Here is a 17,922-nt window from a genome sequence, read left to right on the forward strand (position 1 = left end):
AAACTTTTCCTCAATAACCAAAAAATGCAGAATATTCTCATTGAAACACCTAATACAGCTTATTTCCACGATATAATTGGAGCGCGTTCTTTACATGCTTAGGTAAACTATTTTTATGATTGAGTTGAAAAATAACGACTATAGAACCACCCTCTTTTCTTTTTAAATTCGTCACGTACAACGTTACATTCTGTCTTTCATTATAATATTATTCCAGGAGAGGCTTAGAGACACACTCTAAGGTAAACCTGTAGAGGAATACTCCGGAAATTCGGATGCTTTCTAAAACAATCAGACGAGCCTTTCATTTCTGCGAGGTATTTTGGGATGTCTTTTTGTACATGCCGCGTTTTATTTACCCTCAGCACCGATTATTTGTTGTAGCTCCGGTTCTACACTTGTCGAGGAATCGAGGGTTTGACGAAGATATTTTACGAGCCTTAAAAAAACCGTAAGACCGAATGTTACTCCTCGGACCGTAAATTTTTTTGACACGTAGTTATGTAATGAATAGAGCACCTGCCCAAAAGACTATCTCTATTACTAATTTAACCTGTTTTCTCGGTGAAAATCAGATCTTTTGCAATGGCCAAAAATAATGTATCTGCCGCTTAAAACAAACCTGGTATGTAACTGGTAAGTGAGTTATTGTGCCATTTTCATTATTTTATTATTAGGTTGTGTGCTCCGGTGTAAGATATGAATCTCACTGAATTTCCAAAAGCTTTACAGCCGAGCATATATGAACCGGAAGAAGGAAAATTGACAAATCCTCGCTCGTCCAAGTCGAGATGCGAGAAATATTTTAGTGTTTACTACCAAACGACTAATGGATCAAGAAAGCATTTCAGCCATCGTAACCAATAACCACTTTACATGTCTATCAGACACAGAGATCGACACATGATATCTTATTTTCATTTACCAAGAATCACGGAAGATAGGGACCTCTGAATCAAACATTTAAACAAGAGGATGACATTTACATTTATGCGACTTCTCGACTAGGAAGAAATTACCAGAGCATGTCATATCTGGACCCAAATACCGATGATTCTATATTCAGTTGGAGGGAGCCAAAATCGAGATCTTTTATTACTCAAAAGGGCCCGAAAAGTTTCCCATTCATGTCCCCGGTAAACTAAGTTGCCAACTCAGATGAATGTCGTAACACGCGCGTTTGACCAAGTCCATTTCTATAATTCGTTGCACTCTTTTATTCTTGAATCATACTTACCTAGTTCAATCATTTTCACATTTCTATAAGGTATTTAATCTCGCTGATTTATTTGTTTGTTAACGGCATTTTATATGGTTTTAAAAGGAAATTACAGCCATGCTCTTGGTGGGCAGAATTGTTTAACAGCTGAGAAGATGACCAAGGCTTCCATTCCCACGCTGTTAATACTAGCGTTCCTGTTACTTATAGTAAAAGGTATGTTTTGATGCATATTTTCCTGTCTTCTTTTCAAATCCAACTCAAGGACTGTTTGCAAACTTCTTTCCTCAGGTTCTCGGGAGAAGATAACCCGGAAAAAGCATGAAAGAAAAATACCTGCGCTGCCATTCGAGAAAATTACACGATCAGCTCTTATCGGATTAAAACCAGAGGATGTTTTTAAAGTGACTAATGCAGGTTGGCAAGAAGTTTCTCTGTTGTCTAATAAAATCATCGTCATAGACCTTTATAACGGTATTTTGTTATGTGCTAGGGTCAGATACCGAGGGCACAAGAAAAAATAATGTAAATTCTCTACAACAACTTCCAGCGATTAAAGGTAATTGTTTATTTATACGTTTTGTTATAAATTAAGTTTCATAACAGCGTTCCTTCAGATCACATTGAACCAAGTGCACATTAAAGCGAATATACCTTGTCTCCCAACAGTGACTAAGCAATTTACTTTATCATAAAACCCATTTGCTGGGATAAGAAGATAATTGTCTGTTTAACTCTGGGGTGATGTGAGTATTTAATATCATACCTACCCACCAGTAGTAGAGTCATACTTGTCCCTAATTTGACCTTTCATCTTTTCCTTTTTCCTTGGACTCAGAGGAACAAAGTTTGACAAACAGTGCCCTATTGTATTCTGGACAGCTGTCATCACTTGACCAACGATTGGTGAACCAATTTGACAAAGGTAATGTTTCATTAGTATTCAATGTAATTTAATCTAATAGAATAATCAAGATTATAACATCACTCAGCTATTATTTTGAAATAAAACAACTAAAACTTTTCCTAGGACATATAAAATTATCCAGGTTATACTTCCTTACGTTAGCTTTAACTCTGTGTAGTGTGAGCTCTCAACGATGCTACGGGGAAAGCCGTGACCGCTTAATACAGGTCAACCGCCTTTTAAAGGTTCCACAGATCGTGCATACAATAAAAAAAACACAAAACAAGTCGTTTTATGCTATAATGTACCACTTAATGCACAAAAGCTCCCTTAAAAATAATTTTTACATTGATTTCGGGCGATAAAAATGAATTCAACTTTACAAAGAAAATCATTCTCAGTTTTATTTGAGTGATTCTACTTTATGTGACCGAAAATGCAAGTAAAAGTAAATACAAACAGGCCGTTAGGACACAGTAAACGGTGTCCACGACCGCTTCATAGAGGTGACTAGGGCTCTGGTAGTATATTAATCCGAAGTTTCTTTTGTTCATCTTAACACTAATAAGGTTACACTTTTAAAATATTCAGGAAGGGTTACCCATCAAATTAACCTTGTTTTTTTCTTTCTCTATTTCTGTATTGGGTATCTAGTATTTTTTTGACAAAATAGTTTTCCCTCTCAAAAGAACTTACAGGAAATCATGAGGATTATTTGCATGGCACAATGTCAAAGACTGAAGACGGTTATGTGATGGATCCTTCTCATAACAAGTCACCAAACGGTAACTTATTAGAAATTTAGAGTGGTGTGTAATTTTTAGACTTTTGAGGTCCAAGGAATTCGGAAAGAAGCGTAGGAAAACTAAGAGAATACAATTGCCCCGCTTATGACAAAGCTATAGAGCAAAGATTAAACTCTTGGTGTTCACCATTGACTTCCAAATATTGTTAGAAAGAAATGGTTTCTTTTTTCCTGTGCATGTGCTTAAAGAGCCTATTCAAAATATTGAAAACCATTTGGGTAACGCTAATTTCTTCTTCTTCAGATTTTAGTAAGAGTAGTAGGAACTTCGTTGAGAAGGTAACAAGAGATGAAATGGGGAGAACTGAAGATATGAGTAAGCACCCACGTCACTTCTGCACGTGCATGCGACGACCGAAAAAATGCACGTTTCATGTATAAGGTTCAGGTCTGTTGACCACCTGTTCTGGGGTCTAAAATGGTATCTGAATTTGCGACAAAAGCAATGGTTTCCTTCTTTCCTCTTACAGCTGCAGTTTCTGTTTGAGAAGTATTAAGAAATAGGTTGAATTGTATCCAGCCTCTTTTCCCTCTTTGTTGCAACATTTGTAAGTGGATAAGGCGTCAAATTGGGTAAGAAGTTTTCAAACCGACAGGAACGAAACTGAACTGTCTGGAGGCCTTGCATAATCCGTACTCTCGTTTGCAGGTACTGTTCGTAATGGAGGGCTGGATAATGATTTCTATCGCCAAATAAGCCAGATAGACAACGATCAGCCACAAGCTTCTGATGCTGGTAAAGTCAGTGACATGTACAAAGATAACCCTTTACCTGAGTACAGCTACAAGGAGTCAGAATTCGACAAAATGCCTGATTACAATTCTAAGTTTGGAAACAATCCGTTCGAAATGCCAAAGAATTATTATCAAGAACTTGATACCCAAGATAAAGAACTCTTTGAGGGCCTTAATACAAATCAAGAACACCACCAAAACTCCCCATCTGATAACTCGGATCTTTTTTCTGCGATTGGTAAAAAGGTCATTCTTGACTTGCTGAACCATCGAAACGACTCAGATCACCAGAGCGAAGACCATCTTAAGCAAGACTTTCTCAAGAAAGTGATAGGAGAAAAAATTGAACAAAATGATGCGGCAATTGGCTCTTTGCTTGCAACTAAACAAGCAACAACTCTGTCACCTTTTCACAGTCAAGTGAAAACACTGATGACGGCTAACCCTAACGTGATCAGTTATCATTTGCCTACATTACCATCGCAAGGAAACGTTTTAACGTCAGGGAAGATATCTTCGAAAAGTATAATGATCAATGAGCAACAACCACCAAGCACGACAAATGAAGACAACCTACATATTCAAGGACAAGTTTCTCGAGGTGGTCCTCCTACGCCATCTCGAATGATGAAAGATCAGTCCGCAGATATCCCAAATAGCAAAACGCTATTTAGAAACGCTTTGCAATCTAAAGAAACAGACTCACCAAATGATAGTTATGTGACACTTAAAATATCTGGTGCTGGAAAACCTGTTAGTTTTAAAGCTGGAACTAGTAATGACGGATCGCTAGTTCTTAAAATACCTGGCAATGTCACATTAACGGAATCGGATCCAAAAAAAACCATTAAAAGTGGAACGTTCCCCAAAATGAAAGAATATAACAACTATAACCCACAAATAGCAACAGATGCTGACGAAATGAACCGTTATCTCTGGGAAAGCCAAACAGATCCAGGAAGAGAATTCTCTAAGAAAGGAAATATGATTAAAGGTTTTGATGACGATTTGACAACAAATATGCTTAGCTGGCAGATTCTGGGGAAAACGAATTCCAAATTAAATAACGGCAATGATTGGGAACATAATGAGGGTCTTTTTCACGAGGCAGATCTACCCTCTGTGAGCCCAACCAGAGGTCGCAACGTTGGCGAGAATCAAAGAAGTCCGACTGCAGTGCACGGTTTTAAACAAATATCTCCAACCAAATACAATGAACTAGACAGAATATCATTTGCCGGGGTAGGACAATCTCCCCCACCAGATATATTTCCTCTAAGCTCAAGACTGCGGGAAGGAGAAGAAAAGCACAAGTTTTTGTCCTTGAAAAGCTTTTTGAGGCCATCTAGGTTTTTCGAGGACCATCCTGAAAACAGGGCAAGACTCAGCTTTAGACCGGACCACGACTTAACGAGATCGTCCACCAATAGGAAGTTGGAAAATGGTTAGAATCAAAAATATTAACTACCATCATGTAAATGTGCCGGCAAAAAATATCCAAGCTATTTTCATCAGAAAGTTGTAAGGTTTTGAAACGACTTAAGCTTCCAACTATGCCGGTAATCGGAAATTTTTTTAATCAATCAGCATGTATGGAAAACTACTACTTCATCGGGGGCTACTTCTGTAATTTCTGCCAAAGCAAAATTAAAAGGTCAATCAAACCTAAAAAAATATACAAGGCGTCTTTGACAACTTAAGGGAAAAGGTGAAGACTGTTTTTGGTTTAAATTACACGGGAAAATTCCTTTACTTTTATTAAAGTCCAGGAACGTAGCCATAGAAAACTGATATGGTCAAACTTTTGAACCATAGTGAAATACTTTAACTAGTACAGGTTTTGGTCACAGGCCACGATAGATAGGCTGTTTTCAATCGAAGGATGCTTAATTCTATACTTTCTGCACAGGTGTGAAGGATTCTTGGTCGCCATGTTCAGTGACCTGTGGTCAAGGTATTCAAGCTAGAGCTCAGTTCTGCCAGGGAAGACAGTGTAAGGGATACAGAACAGAAAGCAGGGCTTGTTTCATGCACCCATGTCCCGGTAAGACTCACTTCCAGGGAAAAAGAGCAGGAAACCGGTAATGTCAAACTGCTCATAAGCATTTGGATTATACATCCTTTGCTAACATAATTATACATATAAATTAGATTATAATGATAATGAGGTATACAAAATAAGACCGGATAAATTTAAAACTGATTCATTTTTCATCTCTGAAAAAACACCGTAATTTATCTCTCACTTTTTTGCTGTCAATCTTAGGCTTTATTTTCCTCGGTCGATTTAGAATGATATTACGCCATTTCGGAAGAAAGATGCTGCATGAGTGATATTTAATCTTAAATGCCATTTCTTGAATTTTGTCAGAGCAACTAGGGAGAGCTGGTCTTCGTTTACATAACAAGTTTAGAACATGGCACGGAAGTCCTCCTCTGAAGTGGTCCAAGCGTTTGGCCTCAAAGGCTCAGGAAATCGCTAAACATTTAGCAGATAATTCAATCCATTTAACGGACTTGAAAAAGGAGCATATCGGTATTAACGTGGCCCGCCTGTGGCACAGTTACGACATCGCTGCCGAGAAAGCTACCGCTGACTGGTATAGCGAAGTCAAGAGCTACAACTTCGACGATCCAATGATCGACAAGTCTACCAGGCACTTTACTCAACTTATATGGAGAGATTCGAAGTGGCTCGGAATTGGGGAAGCAAAAAGCTTGGATGGAAAGCACACTGTTGTGGTTGCACTTTATGATCCACCTGGAAACTTAAGACATAAGGAGAAAAGCAACATCCATATACCTGAATCACAGAGTTAGGAAAGCAGGGAAGCGCTGCTAATCATATTTGTCTGAGCTAGTCATATTTAAATAGATATCCGCCAGTGGCTTTTTGCAGCTTACACGTTTGGATTAGGTGCTGCACATTGAAAATGTCTTTTACATGGACCCTAAAGGCTCTTTATAAGAGGAAATGTACCACAGTTTCCATAAAGGAACTGAAAACGAGATCATATTCAGTTTGATTGAAGCGCGTGTGTTACTTTTTACATACCACTTGGAACTGACAGTTGAATTGAAAGTTGAAGATCCGTTGCAAAAAAATTGTTTCCTTATGTCTACAACACAAAACCAGTGTCTGAATACCTCAAACCTTAAGCGCTTTTATGGCCACGTGCTCGTCCAAGTTTTCTTTAAACTCTGTTTAAGAAGAATCTTGCGACAAGAACACAAGATTGTTCGTTCTCTTAAAGTTGTTCTCCTCGCAGTTTACCAGGTACTATATAAAACCGTCGTCAAAGGCAAACCATTAGTCAAAGTATTTTTCTTTTGGGTGGTCGTCGAATTTCTCGATTTCGTCAAATCGGGAGGGTTGTTTTAATTGGTCCCAAATGTTATCACTATTGCATTTTATAAGCATCAAAGCCAAGCGGCCTTGCGCTGACTCTACATGTCAGTCACATCTTAAAAAATATTAGCGTTGCCCCTTTTCAAGAAGACGAAGCCTATCTCTGACCCCACTTACACGCCTCAGTGACTAGCAGACGTGAAACACGAAAAGAAGACGAGTCGAGAAGTGATGCGATGAAGAGGAAGTTAGTGGAGTGGGATTTTATTTCTTCACTTTCTTGTCCGTTTAATTTAACGTCTGCTACACAGCTCAAGGCTCGCTGAACAGTATCTCGAAACATAAGAAAAAAAAGTGTCTAGGATACATTGGTTGGCAAGAATAAGGAAAATTAAGTATCTTGAAGAAATCAAGTAATAATTAACTTTAATCAACCATTTGAAAATAAAATGTTACTTGCTGAAAGATTGACGTCTATGGTCATACCCTTGCAAGTCTAGACATATCAGTCCGGGCGAGTAACATCTCCAGTATCCTACCGGCCTTTTCAGGTATCGACACTTTTACAATACTCTTACCTACCTAATTTTTTTCAGGTATTAGGCGTGCGAAATCACCTTAGAATTATTATTTCACATCAACCAAACACGGGATTTGAAATCGCCGCACGTCTGAAATGGCTGCATTAAAACTCTCTTGATTTACTCATATCCTACAGGAATGTTAACAACAGCCAATGTAATTACGTGCTCATGTCATTGCTATTCCATCATAAGCAGTCCTCACCTCTTTAAAAATCATTTTCAAGCTTTAACATGTGGTTAAGGAAGTTACCGTTATATTTTGCAAAATTTAAGCAGTTCATCGTAACCTACAAAAGATCCCAGAGATCCGTGGGACTTCTAGCAGTGTGACAGCCATATCCATCGTAGTCATATAATTGGCCACAAAAATGTAATGCAATGCGATGATGTCTCTGCGAAAAACTAAAATAAGTTTTCATACTGAAATCTGCATGCAAGCTGAAAAGGAGGCGTTCATGGAATAATATACCCGAATCATGTGTGCTTGACCTACTTTTCTGTTATAAGGGCGAAAATCCCATGAAGCATCCTTCATTTCAGCTATTCACATTTTTTAAAGGAAACCATGCGTTAAAGTGAATCAATTGGAAACCCGTAAAGGAATTGCCACCGTCAGGTGATTAAGCAAATTTAGATGAAATTCGTCAGGATGAGGTTCCCACGAATCGGTAAAATATATATACATACCATACAGTGTAAGTTCAAATACACATCCTCATAAAATTAAAGTGTAATTACAAATCTCCCTTTTCCACAAATTCCATCAACTATTCATCACTGGAACACTTTCAGGTATTCAAACTCTATCATCTGCGATTTAAACGTCGTTAATATCGAAACGCCTCAACACTTGAAAATGGGTTAGAGAATTAATTGCAAGACTGACAAAGGTAAGGATGTAAATAATTTGGGAAGTATTAATTTTATGTGTTCATGATGGGCAGCTGTATTTGTTTTTATGTCATATTAGATTTGGTATTAGGGTTTGTTTACGTGTTTAGTTTAATTTTAAGTTCGAGGGGTCTCAAACCTTGAAGCCGTCGATATTTAACTGAAGGGTGTACACTTAAAAGCGTTATTTAACTGTACTGTTAAACCGTGTTCACTGTGCGAAATGTTTTACATGAAGCAACTGAACAGAGAGACCTTTATGTCGCCTAATTCCCTACTTTTTTGGTTATCGTTCATATCAACCTTCATTTTAACTAGCTGTAAATCGACAAGAAAAATTATTGAAATAAGTGCACAAGTTGCAGTTCCTCTGTATTACCCTAAAAGTCCTCCATCAGTATGCATATTTTCCAGACTGTTTTCTATAGTTTTTCAATGTTCCTAACAAGAAAAATTTAGGACATGAACTATGTTCGTTTGTCTCACGATTTCACGACTTCGTGACTCAAGGTGAATTTGTTTAACACTCAAGAGCTGCTTTCGTAAGCGATTATTTCTTTCATGCTCATGACCTTAATGTTTGATTATAGATGCCTGCCACTTCTAGCGGTTAAAGGGTCTAGTTTGCAGTGCAATCGTAAACACAATTTATTTGTGAGACCTCCATAACTCTCAGTTCCCAGTTTCATGATGCATGTTAAATTCTCTCAACAGCATGGCTTACAAATCAATGTTAATGATTTTAGTATTTGCTGCTATCGGGCAGGACTACATACTGGGTAAGTAACATTTCGAAGTCGCCTTTTTGATATACCTTTATGACGAAAATTGGAAACATCAACTACTGTTCCTTTCACACGACAAAATTACCTCGGCAGGTATAAAATTCGGTAGAAACAAGGTGGAAGTAATTCACAGGGGAAAACAATTACAAGGTAGGGACAAACCACCAATCAAACACATTTGATTTCAAGTGAATGAAGGGGGAAAGTTTCTAAAGAAACTGTGGTGCTGAGTCGGTTTGACGAAGGGTTAAAGTTCAAAACGTCAGATTTCAAACTCTTTACGGTGGCCAATTTACGCTATCAACTTAGTTGATAATGCAAAATTATCTTGTTACATTTGATTTTAACGTGGCATTTTGAAAAGATAAAAATATTTCTAACGCCGTTTACTTTTAAGCGGTTATAAATCTTGTGTATGTTGCATGTAGATCTGGTGATGCTCGACAGTCGCGTAGCTCCGCATGACCTTGACAACTTACACGCATTTGTGCGACCAAAACTGCTTGAGGACAGTAAAGATGAGGGAAGTAAGTAATGGTTATCATAGGCTTAGACCTACAAGTATGTTAGAGTGGACGAACATGTGGGGCACATTACACACAGAGAGAAATCAAGTACAGTAAAGCAAAACCCTGTTCACTGGTGCTCATGTCAATGAGATCAAGTTAAACTGTGAGCACTTAGTCCTTTTTCCAGTAGTATGCCCATACCAAAGATCTCCTCTGATCTCTGTCCTCTTCGTTAGTGATGCTTCAGGAAAACGGAATTGAAGACTTCCGTCCGTTAGACGTTACTATTGAAACAGATGAAGGGCCACACAAAGAAAAAAAGCACCACAAAGAGAAGGACCAGATGTTAGTTTCCCATACTGGAGATAACGATGAAGGATACAACTTACAAGATATGCCCGAATATAAGATGGAAACCAAAGCAGACTTCGAAGAGAACCAAGAAGCAATTGATTGGCTAATGAAAGATCCTAACGAGTACAACGCAAAATCTTTTGAAGATAGCGATGCGTTAGAAGACACAAACAATTTCGGTTTAGATATGGACTTTCCCAATATGGAAGATCAACATCGGACAACTTTTCGTCAAAGAAAAAAGGGGAAAGAAAGACACAATGACATGTCTGGGAAGGGTACAATTAAGCTTCCTGGTAACCCGCAGTTACTTCAGGATAGTGACCAAATTGGAGATGATACAGACTTGTTATCGAGTGAAATGGACGCTGAAACTGGCATACATCGTGCTAAGTTAACAAAATCGACAGATAGTGACAAAAACTTCCAAAATTCCGAATATTCTGAAAATGATAACTTGGATCACAGTTACAAAACTTGGAATGGTAACAATAACGATGTGAATGACGGTACCACTGATAGATGGTTTGACGAATACGACAGCGATAAAGACGCATCTTCCAGGAAGAGTCTCCAAGAACGAATAAAAAACCAAGACGCAAAACTATTCCAAGAAATAGACAACTATAATAAAGGAGATAACTATGAAACTTCTGATTATATGGATAATTTTGATAACTATGGCGATGAATTAAAAAATACTATTGACCCTGAAAACAAAGACATGGCAGATGATAAGTCTGACGATGAGGAAGATACTGCCCGGGCAAACGACGGAAACTCTGATCGTTACCAGGACGATGATGCTCCTGAAAACAAGTATGCATGGAACAGTGAGGAAAGCTCACATGTAGGTGATAAAACCGACACCGAAAAGCTAGAGGACACAGATAATGGGGAGAACTCTGACGCTAGTGGCATTTTATCTGGCGATACAGACGATAGCCTACATGGTAAATTGGAGGACGAAAGTAGGGAAAACGCTAAAGCTACAAACAATAATCAACAAGTTAAAAATAGAAACAGTCACAACGTAGATGGCGATAGTAAAGTACAAGAAGCAGAGGGAGAAGTGACAAATAACCAAAGCAATAATACTGTGATACCAACAACTCAGAGTATAGGTGATGGAGAGGAGAATCATTTGGGCAGAAGTAAAGATGTGAAGATTATAAACAAAGGCCAACACACACAAGCTGTTAATTATAAAGAAAACGAACAGCCTGCCAACAACAAATTTTTACACCAAACAACAACTAATTCCAGCAGCGGCAAAGATCACCATTCGAAAACCGTGAATCCTGAAGAAGATAAAATTGGCACCACTGCTAAGAGTCTTTGGATACCTGCCAAAAGTGAAATCAAAGGTTTTCAACATTCAAATTCAAGTGAGCAAGTGGTGTCACTTTCAGACCCTGAAGTCATCGGTGAAATTAAAAAAGGTTCAAAAACTGAGCAGTCTCATGAAGAATCTCAGAGCCAAACAAAAAAACTTAAATCAAAACAAAGTGATGAACAATGGCTAATCCTTCAAAAAGTGAACGATCTCTTAAGAGAAGCAGAGGAAAGTCCTCATGCACAAATCAGTGCTGCTCTGACGAAACCAAAACTTGACCATAGAAAAGAATTTCCCCATCATAACAGCCGAACGCGATCCCAAAGAAAAAGTAACAAGCCAACGTCAACTGGATTCCGAAGAAACTGGGAAAATTATCGTCCATCACCGCCTAGTGGCTACTCAACACCAGACCTAAAAAAAATGGAACAAGTAATCTCCTTTTTGCGGGGAACAACATCCTCTTTATCGCTTCCTACAAGATCCTCAAGGCCATCTGATGTTTCACTGAAAAGTCTTTACTATTATCCACTTCATCCAACGCCTCAAGATCAGAATGATGGAACCTCTGCTGATACCAAAGGTAAGTTCCAAAAGTTAACTTCAAATAAACTGAAATACAGATCGTGCAGGTAACAAGTAATGAGGTGAAACTGCTTCTTTTGAAACTCAAAATTCTAAAACAAAAAATGTATTGAAACTGCATTTTTTTAACCTAACATTCTGTGAAATGGGGTGTTTAGCAGTATTACTGAATAATACGTACATGTTTGAATTGTGATTCCACTACAGCAACCCTCTTTCCCAGCGTCTATACATTTTATTAAGGAGTGCAGTGGGCAATCAATGAATATCGGTTTTCTTTAGATGCAACGTTCGGTGAATGGAATGACTGGTCCTCGTGTTCAGTAACTTGTGGTAAAGGAGTAACCGTTAGAGCCCGAGTGTGCCTCGTGAATGCATGTCCTCAAAAAGATTTGTTTCAATCGAAAAGTTGTCATGAGGATATCTGTGCAGGTACGTGGTGATAACAATTACTGTACGGCTACTTCTAGTGAATTTAGCATCATAATTGTCATTAATAATTTTATTATCATTAATCTTATGATTCCTAGATGAGGTGGAAAGGGAAGCCTTGAAGGAACACAATAGACTCAGAGCCAAACATTTCTCTCCTCCATTATCCTGGTCAGCTTCCCTGGCAAGGAAGGCTCGAAAAATTGCTCAGTCTCTCGCAGGCAAGGATTTCCTTACTCTGGATGATCTTCAGGAGCGACAAGGGGAGAGTATTGCTCAAATAGTCTACACCGGGGAAAGTACAATAACAAAGACGATAGATAAATGGTACAAGGAAATGGGGTCGTACAGTTTTTCGTATCCAAAGATAAATAGCAAAACACGACATTTTGCGCAAATAACATGGAAAGGAACGAAAAAGATGGGACTCGCTATTACTAGAAGCGGCAGTGGAGAATACGCTTTTGTAGTTGCTCTTTATAATCCACCTGTTTCCAGTGAGAGACACTTACAGCAAAATATTCTTCCTCCTGGTCTCAGGCACGATTTGTACTCAACGTTTCGATGAAGTTAAAGTTCAGCTATAATTATGTTTGGGTTATTCAGATATACCGTGTGGAACGCTCCCACTTTCGAGCTACGTTGGTTAAGAAAACTTTTGAATATAGAATAGGAAAATGTTGCCAACTCGACTAGATTGCGCTGCAAGCTCCCTGTTTCCAGAAACCTTGAGATTATTTTGCGTGTGAAGAATCAATAGGATTCGTTAATGATTTATCCACACTCTTAAACCCTTGTGAGATGTCTTTGATGTCTTTGTTACATAGATTCTGTTAGAAGTGACTGACGTGCTTCGAAAATAAAGAAGTTCATGCATTTTAAACATACGTTTGACTGCATACCTTGCTTAATCTTTGTGGACTGTCGAACTTTCAAAACGCTGAATTCAAATTTTTGGAGAAGGCAAGAATTTCTTGAAATGCCTTCAAGTCAAATGAATATATAGTTTCAAAATGAATATAAGGCGCGTAGTGTTTGAAGAACTTGGAAAACCAAAAATCTATAGAGATGACACTTCCTGAAAAACTATAGAAAAAGACATGCATTGTCACCTGCCATACAATGTGGAAGGCGGGGTGATATGTCCAAAACTAAAACCCGGCTGGTGCTCAAATAATGTAATGCAACTTCTTTGACAATCTTTGAAATTATTTCATTTGGAAATGAAGCCCCGAAGTTGTTTGGATTCACAAAATTTGTAGACAGACGTCGACAGTTTTGAAGGGAAACCATTAGAATTATTTTGCAAAAGAAGAATATCATCTTGCTTAGAGATCCAAGCAGGTATTTTATTAAGTGAGCAGTTGGGAAAACGAGTAACATCTACTCCATCTAAGAAAATAACTTCAATAATCGTTCATCTGTGAATTACAACCTGTCGTTGGTCGTCTTGCTAATAACACCAAACCAAAAAGGTCATTTAATCGCTTCCCTACTGGCTTACAACTTGTTCTAATGCCATTTAACATACATTTTTTAATTGCACCAAGAAGGTAAGATGATGTAATTTTAATCGGTCCACAATGAACAATAAACCAAGGACAGAAAGGAACTACGATGAGTGTGAACATTAGGGTAATTATGTGAATTTTTCAGATACACTTATACGAAATGAAACGTGAATCATCCTACCAAATAATTCAGAATTAAAAACTGATTCATAAAGGTTCCACAATTACCTACAAAAAGTAAATGTATACAGTACCAGAAGGATAACTAAGCATTCAGCCCTTGGCTAAACAAGGTGACTATAACATGTAAGTCAGAACATAGGTAGCCAAGAAAATAACTGTGGTACGATTGTCGTCGACTTCCTACAACAACTATGTTTCAACTTTTCAGGTATCTCGGCAGGGAGGGTGAAGAGATGGAAGCGAGGCCGCTTTATTTAAAAGGGCTTAATCTCTTGTTGCTCATACCATTCCTGGTGCAAGCAAAAGGTGAGAAATTTAACCGAATTTTTTGAAAGTAAATTATGCGATTGTGTACACAAACTTTGAACGTGTAACAAATTCCTATATTGAAGAGATAAAAATATTGACAGACAAGTTAAACACACTCTAGAATAAAGGGGTAAGTTTCGAAAGAAACTGTGGTGCTGCGTCGGTGGGAGAGTATAGCAGGTAATTTAGTGTTAACAACTGGGTTGAAAACGTATATTAGCCACCGTAAAGGGTAAAAAAGCTGACGTTTCGAGCGTTAGCCCTTCGTCAGAGCGCTCTGACGAAGGGCTAACGCTCGAAACGTCAGCTTTTTTACCCTTTACGGTGGCTAATTTACGTTTTCAACCCAGTTGTTAACACTAAATTACCTGCAAACACACTCTAGACTCGACAGTTCCCGTCTTGGGAGCTTGCGCTTCAATGCAGTTGTGATTCCTTGAGCCTATAGTTATCACTTCTCGTTATCCACATCTTCGGGTCCAAATCATATCGATAGAAAACTGATACGGGTTTTTCGATTTGAGCAATTTAAAATATCCATTTTAAAATTAAACAAAAGAGCATGCACGTTTCTCAAGTCAAGGAAGTTGCATGCACTGCATGACTGTACAAACACTGTCGTGGGCGGATTTTTAAGATAATGGCTAGCTTAATTAAAGAAGAATACCAGTTGCAAACAAGAAAGTTTGGATCGGGATCGGCCGTTTGTGTAGCATTGGTCAAGCGAGTAATCTCCTCCTGTGCCTTTACGCAGGGGTTGGCTCAAACACAACAAAGATAAACCAAACTATGATAGCAAACGCAACAAAAAAGAGTTCTCACATTCTGATACATAAAGGAGTTGTTTCAGACCAAATGCCTCAATCTTCAAGTCAGTTGGTTGAACGGAGTGACAGGAGGCTCGAAGTTCAGCGACCGCTTGCAGAAGGTATAGGTTACACCATTAACCAATTTCATAACCCATCTAACATATCGTTGTACCCTATCAGATTTGTTTACAATTTGTGTCAGATGTATTCTTCTCGCGTAGCCCGTGACTTCATATATGGTACTGGGGCTTAAAATTGCTTCTTGCTCTTGCGGCGATACTAAGACAGTTGAAATGGGAATTCACTGAAACTGCGACTAATACAGTATAAACGAGATACCTCATCCTTACAGATGGCACGGATGAAACACGAGAATACGAGGAAGAAGTAAGCGACTCGTCTCCTGCCACAGATATGTTGGGCGAAGTTGCAGGCAGGGAGAGAAACAAAGAAGAGGTGCTGGATGCTGTGCGCCCGTACAAATCTCAAGACGACGATAAGTTTGACATTCAAGATAGAAGACGACAAGGTAAAATATCACGAGGCACCTCCTAGATCGAAAAAACTCTGAACTCTGAAGTGGTGCTGAGTGCGTCCGAGTCTTGGAAAACATGGAAATTTTTGGAGTTTTAAAATGAAATTTCCACGTCTGGAAAGTTTTAAAAAAGTCTACTGGTTTTTTAAAAAAGGTGAAAAGCCCTGGAAATATGGAACTCAGTATTGAATCAAACTGGTCGTTAGAAATTACGAGAGAAATTAAGGGGTCCCAGGTTCCAGCTTAACGCAGGTTTTACCAGATGTAATTTTCACATTTTACTAGCATCAGTAAATTTTATCCCTCGCAACTTTACTTTCCTTCACCGCAACCCAGCTGCGAATTCCTTTGCGGGGTTTTAAAATTTTCATAGCCAGCCGGTGTAAGGGATATGGCATGTCTGTTTTGTAGTTGTTGTTGTTGTTGTTTTTTTTTTTTTCATAAAAGTTGGATGAGAGGTTCTAAATATGTCTCTATGTTCAAGGTGCCCAAATGTTAGGTAAGGAATTAAACAAGATGAAGAATAAAGGCTTAATGGCCGAGTCTGAAGATGAGTCAATTGCAGAAGGTGAGTTCAACATGAAATAACTGTTTCTGTGAAAACTGCTCAATCTCAATGCCTTTAAATGCGCAGATGATCTGCCTGACGAGCGCAAACTTTTCATCAAATGCATAGATTTTGGCCTTACGTTTGACACCTGTGTTGAATAAGTAATTAGTTGTACCTTAAAAACTTATTTTCCCTGCATGTGCATGATACCAATCTAAAGCCGCATCACATAAAACCCTTGAGATCTATATTGCCGAGGAAGAAGTTGATCAGCAGAAAAGACATAATGACAACAAGAACATTCTGCATCCTCGAAATAAAAGCATGACCACCGTTAAACACGGAGATAAGGCAAAGAGTAGTAATGGAATTGGAATTATCCGCAAAATGGCCGCCACCTCTGACGAGGGTACTTCCGCCACCGGTTCGAAAACTAGCGCCACAACAGCAACCGGTGTAACATCAGCCGCTAACAGAAACGCGAATGAAAGTAGTAAGTACTTACTGTCAAAACGTGAATAAGAGGGACAGAAAGTTATCAGAGCTCGTAACTGTAAAAAGGTAAATGGTGTGGCAAAGAGTGTGATCTCTTCCATTTCGCGGACAGTGTCCAGACATAAGGAGACTATTTCCCATCCCAAGTATTAAAGATGCTACTTTGAAATAGTTTTGGGACTGAGACGAGTGAAATTCAAGGTGAAGTCGGGCGCGTAAATTCAATCTATGAGCACGATTACTCCTAAACGACGAGAGGTCAGATAACCAATTACTTGTGTCAATAACAAAATGCGAGGAACTCAGAAATGAAAAGTTGAATGTAAGAGCACAAACGTTTCTTACTAATATATATTTAGCTTAAGTTTAACTTCCTCAAGTCTAAATATTGTTTGTTGAACCTGCCAGAAACAGTCGCTTAAACCCCAAATACAGGCTGTTAAGACACACTAATATTCAACCATTTACTTCCGTTACTTCCGTTGACGAATGTTTGTGCTTCTCCCACATTTCCAAAGTAAAAAACGTCTTCCATTTAATCAGATGCAGTATTTCAAGAGGCTCTTGCAGCACATAACAAACTCAGAGCAATGCATCACGTGAATCCTCTTCAGTGGAACGTAACCCTCGCAGAACAAGCACAGCAAACAGCAGAATCTGTGGCCAGCGACCCCTCCACCTTCCAAGGGGAGCCTCTCGGTGAGAACATCGCTCAAATATGGCACGACTTACCAAGAGCACCTCTGAAGGCGACAACTATATGGTACAGTGAGAAAAAGTCTTTCAGTTTCTCGTATCCAGAGCTGAACGATAAAGTAAAGCACTTCACGCAGATGATTTGGAGAGATACGTCCCAGTTGGGAATGGGTGCAGCACCAAGCCCCAGCGGCAAGTATGTCATAGTTGTTGCATTGTACAGACCCGTGGGAAATGACATTCATCGCATCAGGGACAACGTCCAAAGGCCGGGGCCCGTACAGGATGTGTATGCGACAATAAAAGAAAAAATTTCCAAACCAAATAACTCAGTCTAGTTTCG

At 38.8% G+C, this 17,922-nt stretch overlaps 3 protein-coding genes across 12 annotated transcripts; all 3 read left to right on the top strand.

Annotated features, from left to right (window-relative positions):
• The first annotated feature begins 610 nt into the window (after window positions 1–610).
• On the top strand, window positions 611–7,415 carry LOC131772598 (uncharacterized). 2 transcript variants are annotated; one of them, XM_066170017.1, is made up of 10 exons: window positions 611–636; window positions 1,325–1,435; window positions 1,511–1,636; window positions 1,713–1,778; window positions 2,058–2,144; window positions 2,816–2,911; window positions 3,176–3,247; window positions 3,581–5,110; window positions 5,576–5,710; window positions 6,038–7,415. In XM_066170017.1, the coding sequence occupies exons 2-10, from the start codon at window positions 1,375–1,377 to the stop codon at window positions 6,484–6,486; spliced, it is 2,622 nt and encodes an 873-aa protein (XP_066026114.1). In that variant the 5' UTR covers window positions 611–636; window positions 1,325–1,374; the 3' UTR covers window positions 6,487–7,415. The 2 variants fall into 2 exon arrangements, with proteins under 2 accessions (XP_066026114.1, XP_066026117.1); XM_066170020.1 differs by lacking the exon at window positions 3,176–3,247.
• An 831-nt stretch (window positions 7,416–8,246) lies between these two features.
• Window positions 8,247–13,334, top strand: LOC131772594 (dentin sialophosphoprotein). 3 transcript variants are annotated; one of them, XM_059088551.2, is made up of 8 exons: window positions 8,247–8,294; window positions 8,392–8,489; window positions 9,205–9,269; window positions 9,369–9,425; window positions 9,704–9,802; window positions 10,021–12,057; window positions 12,342–12,491; window positions 12,590–13,334. In XM_059088551.2, exons 3-8 carry the CDS (start codon window positions 9,206–9,208, stop codon window positions 13,057–13,059), a joined length of 2,877 nt encoding a protein of 958 aa, XP_058944534.2. In that variant the 5' UTR covers window positions 8,247–8,294; window positions 8,392–8,489; window position 9,205; the 3' UTR covers window positions 13,060–13,334. The 3 variants fall into 3 exon arrangements, with proteins under 3 accessions (XP_058944534.2, XP_066018136.1, XP_066018135.1); XM_066162039.1 differs by lacking the exon at window positions 9,704–9,802; XM_066162038.1 differs by lacking the exon at window positions 9,369–9,425.
• Window positions 13,335–13,721: 387 nt separating this feature from the next.
• LOC131772589 (uncharacterized) lies at window positions 13,722–17,917 on the top strand. 7 transcript variants are annotated; one of them, XM_059088538.2, is made up of 7 exons: window positions 13,722–13,835; window positions 14,394–14,491; window positions 15,249–15,422; window positions 15,656–15,832; window positions 16,323–16,406; window positions 16,609–16,881; window positions 17,427–17,917. In XM_059088538.2, exons 2-7 carry the CDS (start codon window positions 14,419–14,421, stop codon window positions 17,915–17,917), a joined length of 1,272 nt encoding a protein of 423 aa, XP_058944521.2. In that variant the 5' UTR covers window positions 13,722–13,835; window positions 14,394–14,418. The 7 variants fall into 7 exon arrangements, with proteins under 7 accessions (XP_058944521.2, XP_058944520.2, XP_058944526.2 ...); XM_059088537.2 differs by lacking the exon at window positions 13,722–13,835 and adding an exon at window positions 14,055–14,126; XM_059088543.2 differs by lacking the exon at window positions 13,722–13,835 and adding an exon at window positions 14,055–14,126 and having other exon boundaries at window positions 15,345–15,422.
• Window positions 17,918–17,922: the final 5 nt, after the last annotated feature.

This window comes from Pocillopora verrucosa, chromosome 1 (assembly GCF_036669915.1).
Source record: "Pocillopora verrucosa isolate sample1 chromosome 1, ASM3666991v2, whole genome shotgun sequence".
In the NCBI taxonomy this organism is placed as follows: domain Eukaryota; kingdom Metazoa; phylum Cnidaria; class Anthozoa; order Scleractinia; family Pocilloporidae; genus Pocillopora; species Pocillopora verrucosa.

What these genes read in the sequence shown, in the direction of transcription:
- LOC131772598 (XM_066170017.1), top strand. Translation starts at nt 1,375, where the DNA reads ATGACCAAGGCTTCCATTCCCACGCTGTTAATACTAGCGTTCCTGTTA. An exon ending in TTTTAAAGTGACTAATGCAG is followed by an intron (nt 1,637 to 1,712) that starts GTTGGCAAGAAG and finishes GTTATGTGCTAG; the next exon opens with GGTCAGATACCGAGGGCACA. An exon ending in GGTGAACCAATTTGACAAAG is followed by an intron (nt 2,145 to 2,815) that starts GTAATGTTTCAT and finishes CCCTCTCAAAAG; the next exon opens with AACTTACAGGAAATCATGAG.
- LOC131772594 (XM_059088551.2), top strand. Translation starts at nt 9,206, where the DNA reads ATGGCTTACAAATCAATGTTAATGATTTTAGTATTTGCTGCTATCGGG. An exon ending in CGGGCAGGACTACATACTGG is followed by an intron (nt 9,270 to 9,368) that starts GTAAGTAACATT and finishes TTACCTCGGCAG; the next exon opens with GTATAAAATTCGGTAGAAAC. An exon ending in CAGGGGAAAACAATTACAAG is followed by an intron (nt 9,426 to 9,703) that starts GTAGGGACAAAC and finishes TGTTGCATGTAG; the next exon opens with ATCTGGTGATGCTCGACAGT.
- LOC131772589 (XM_059088536.2), top strand. An exon ending in ATTCCTGGTGCAAGCAAAAG is followed by an intron (nt 14,492 to 15,248) that starts GTGAGAAATTTA and finishes GCCTTTACGCAG; the next exon opens with GGGTTGGCTCAAACACAACA. An exon ending in AGATGAGTCAATTGCAGAAG is followed by an intron (nt 16,407 to 16,608) that starts GTGAGTTCAACA and finishes ACCAATCTAAAG; the next exon opens with CCGCATCACATAAAACCCTT.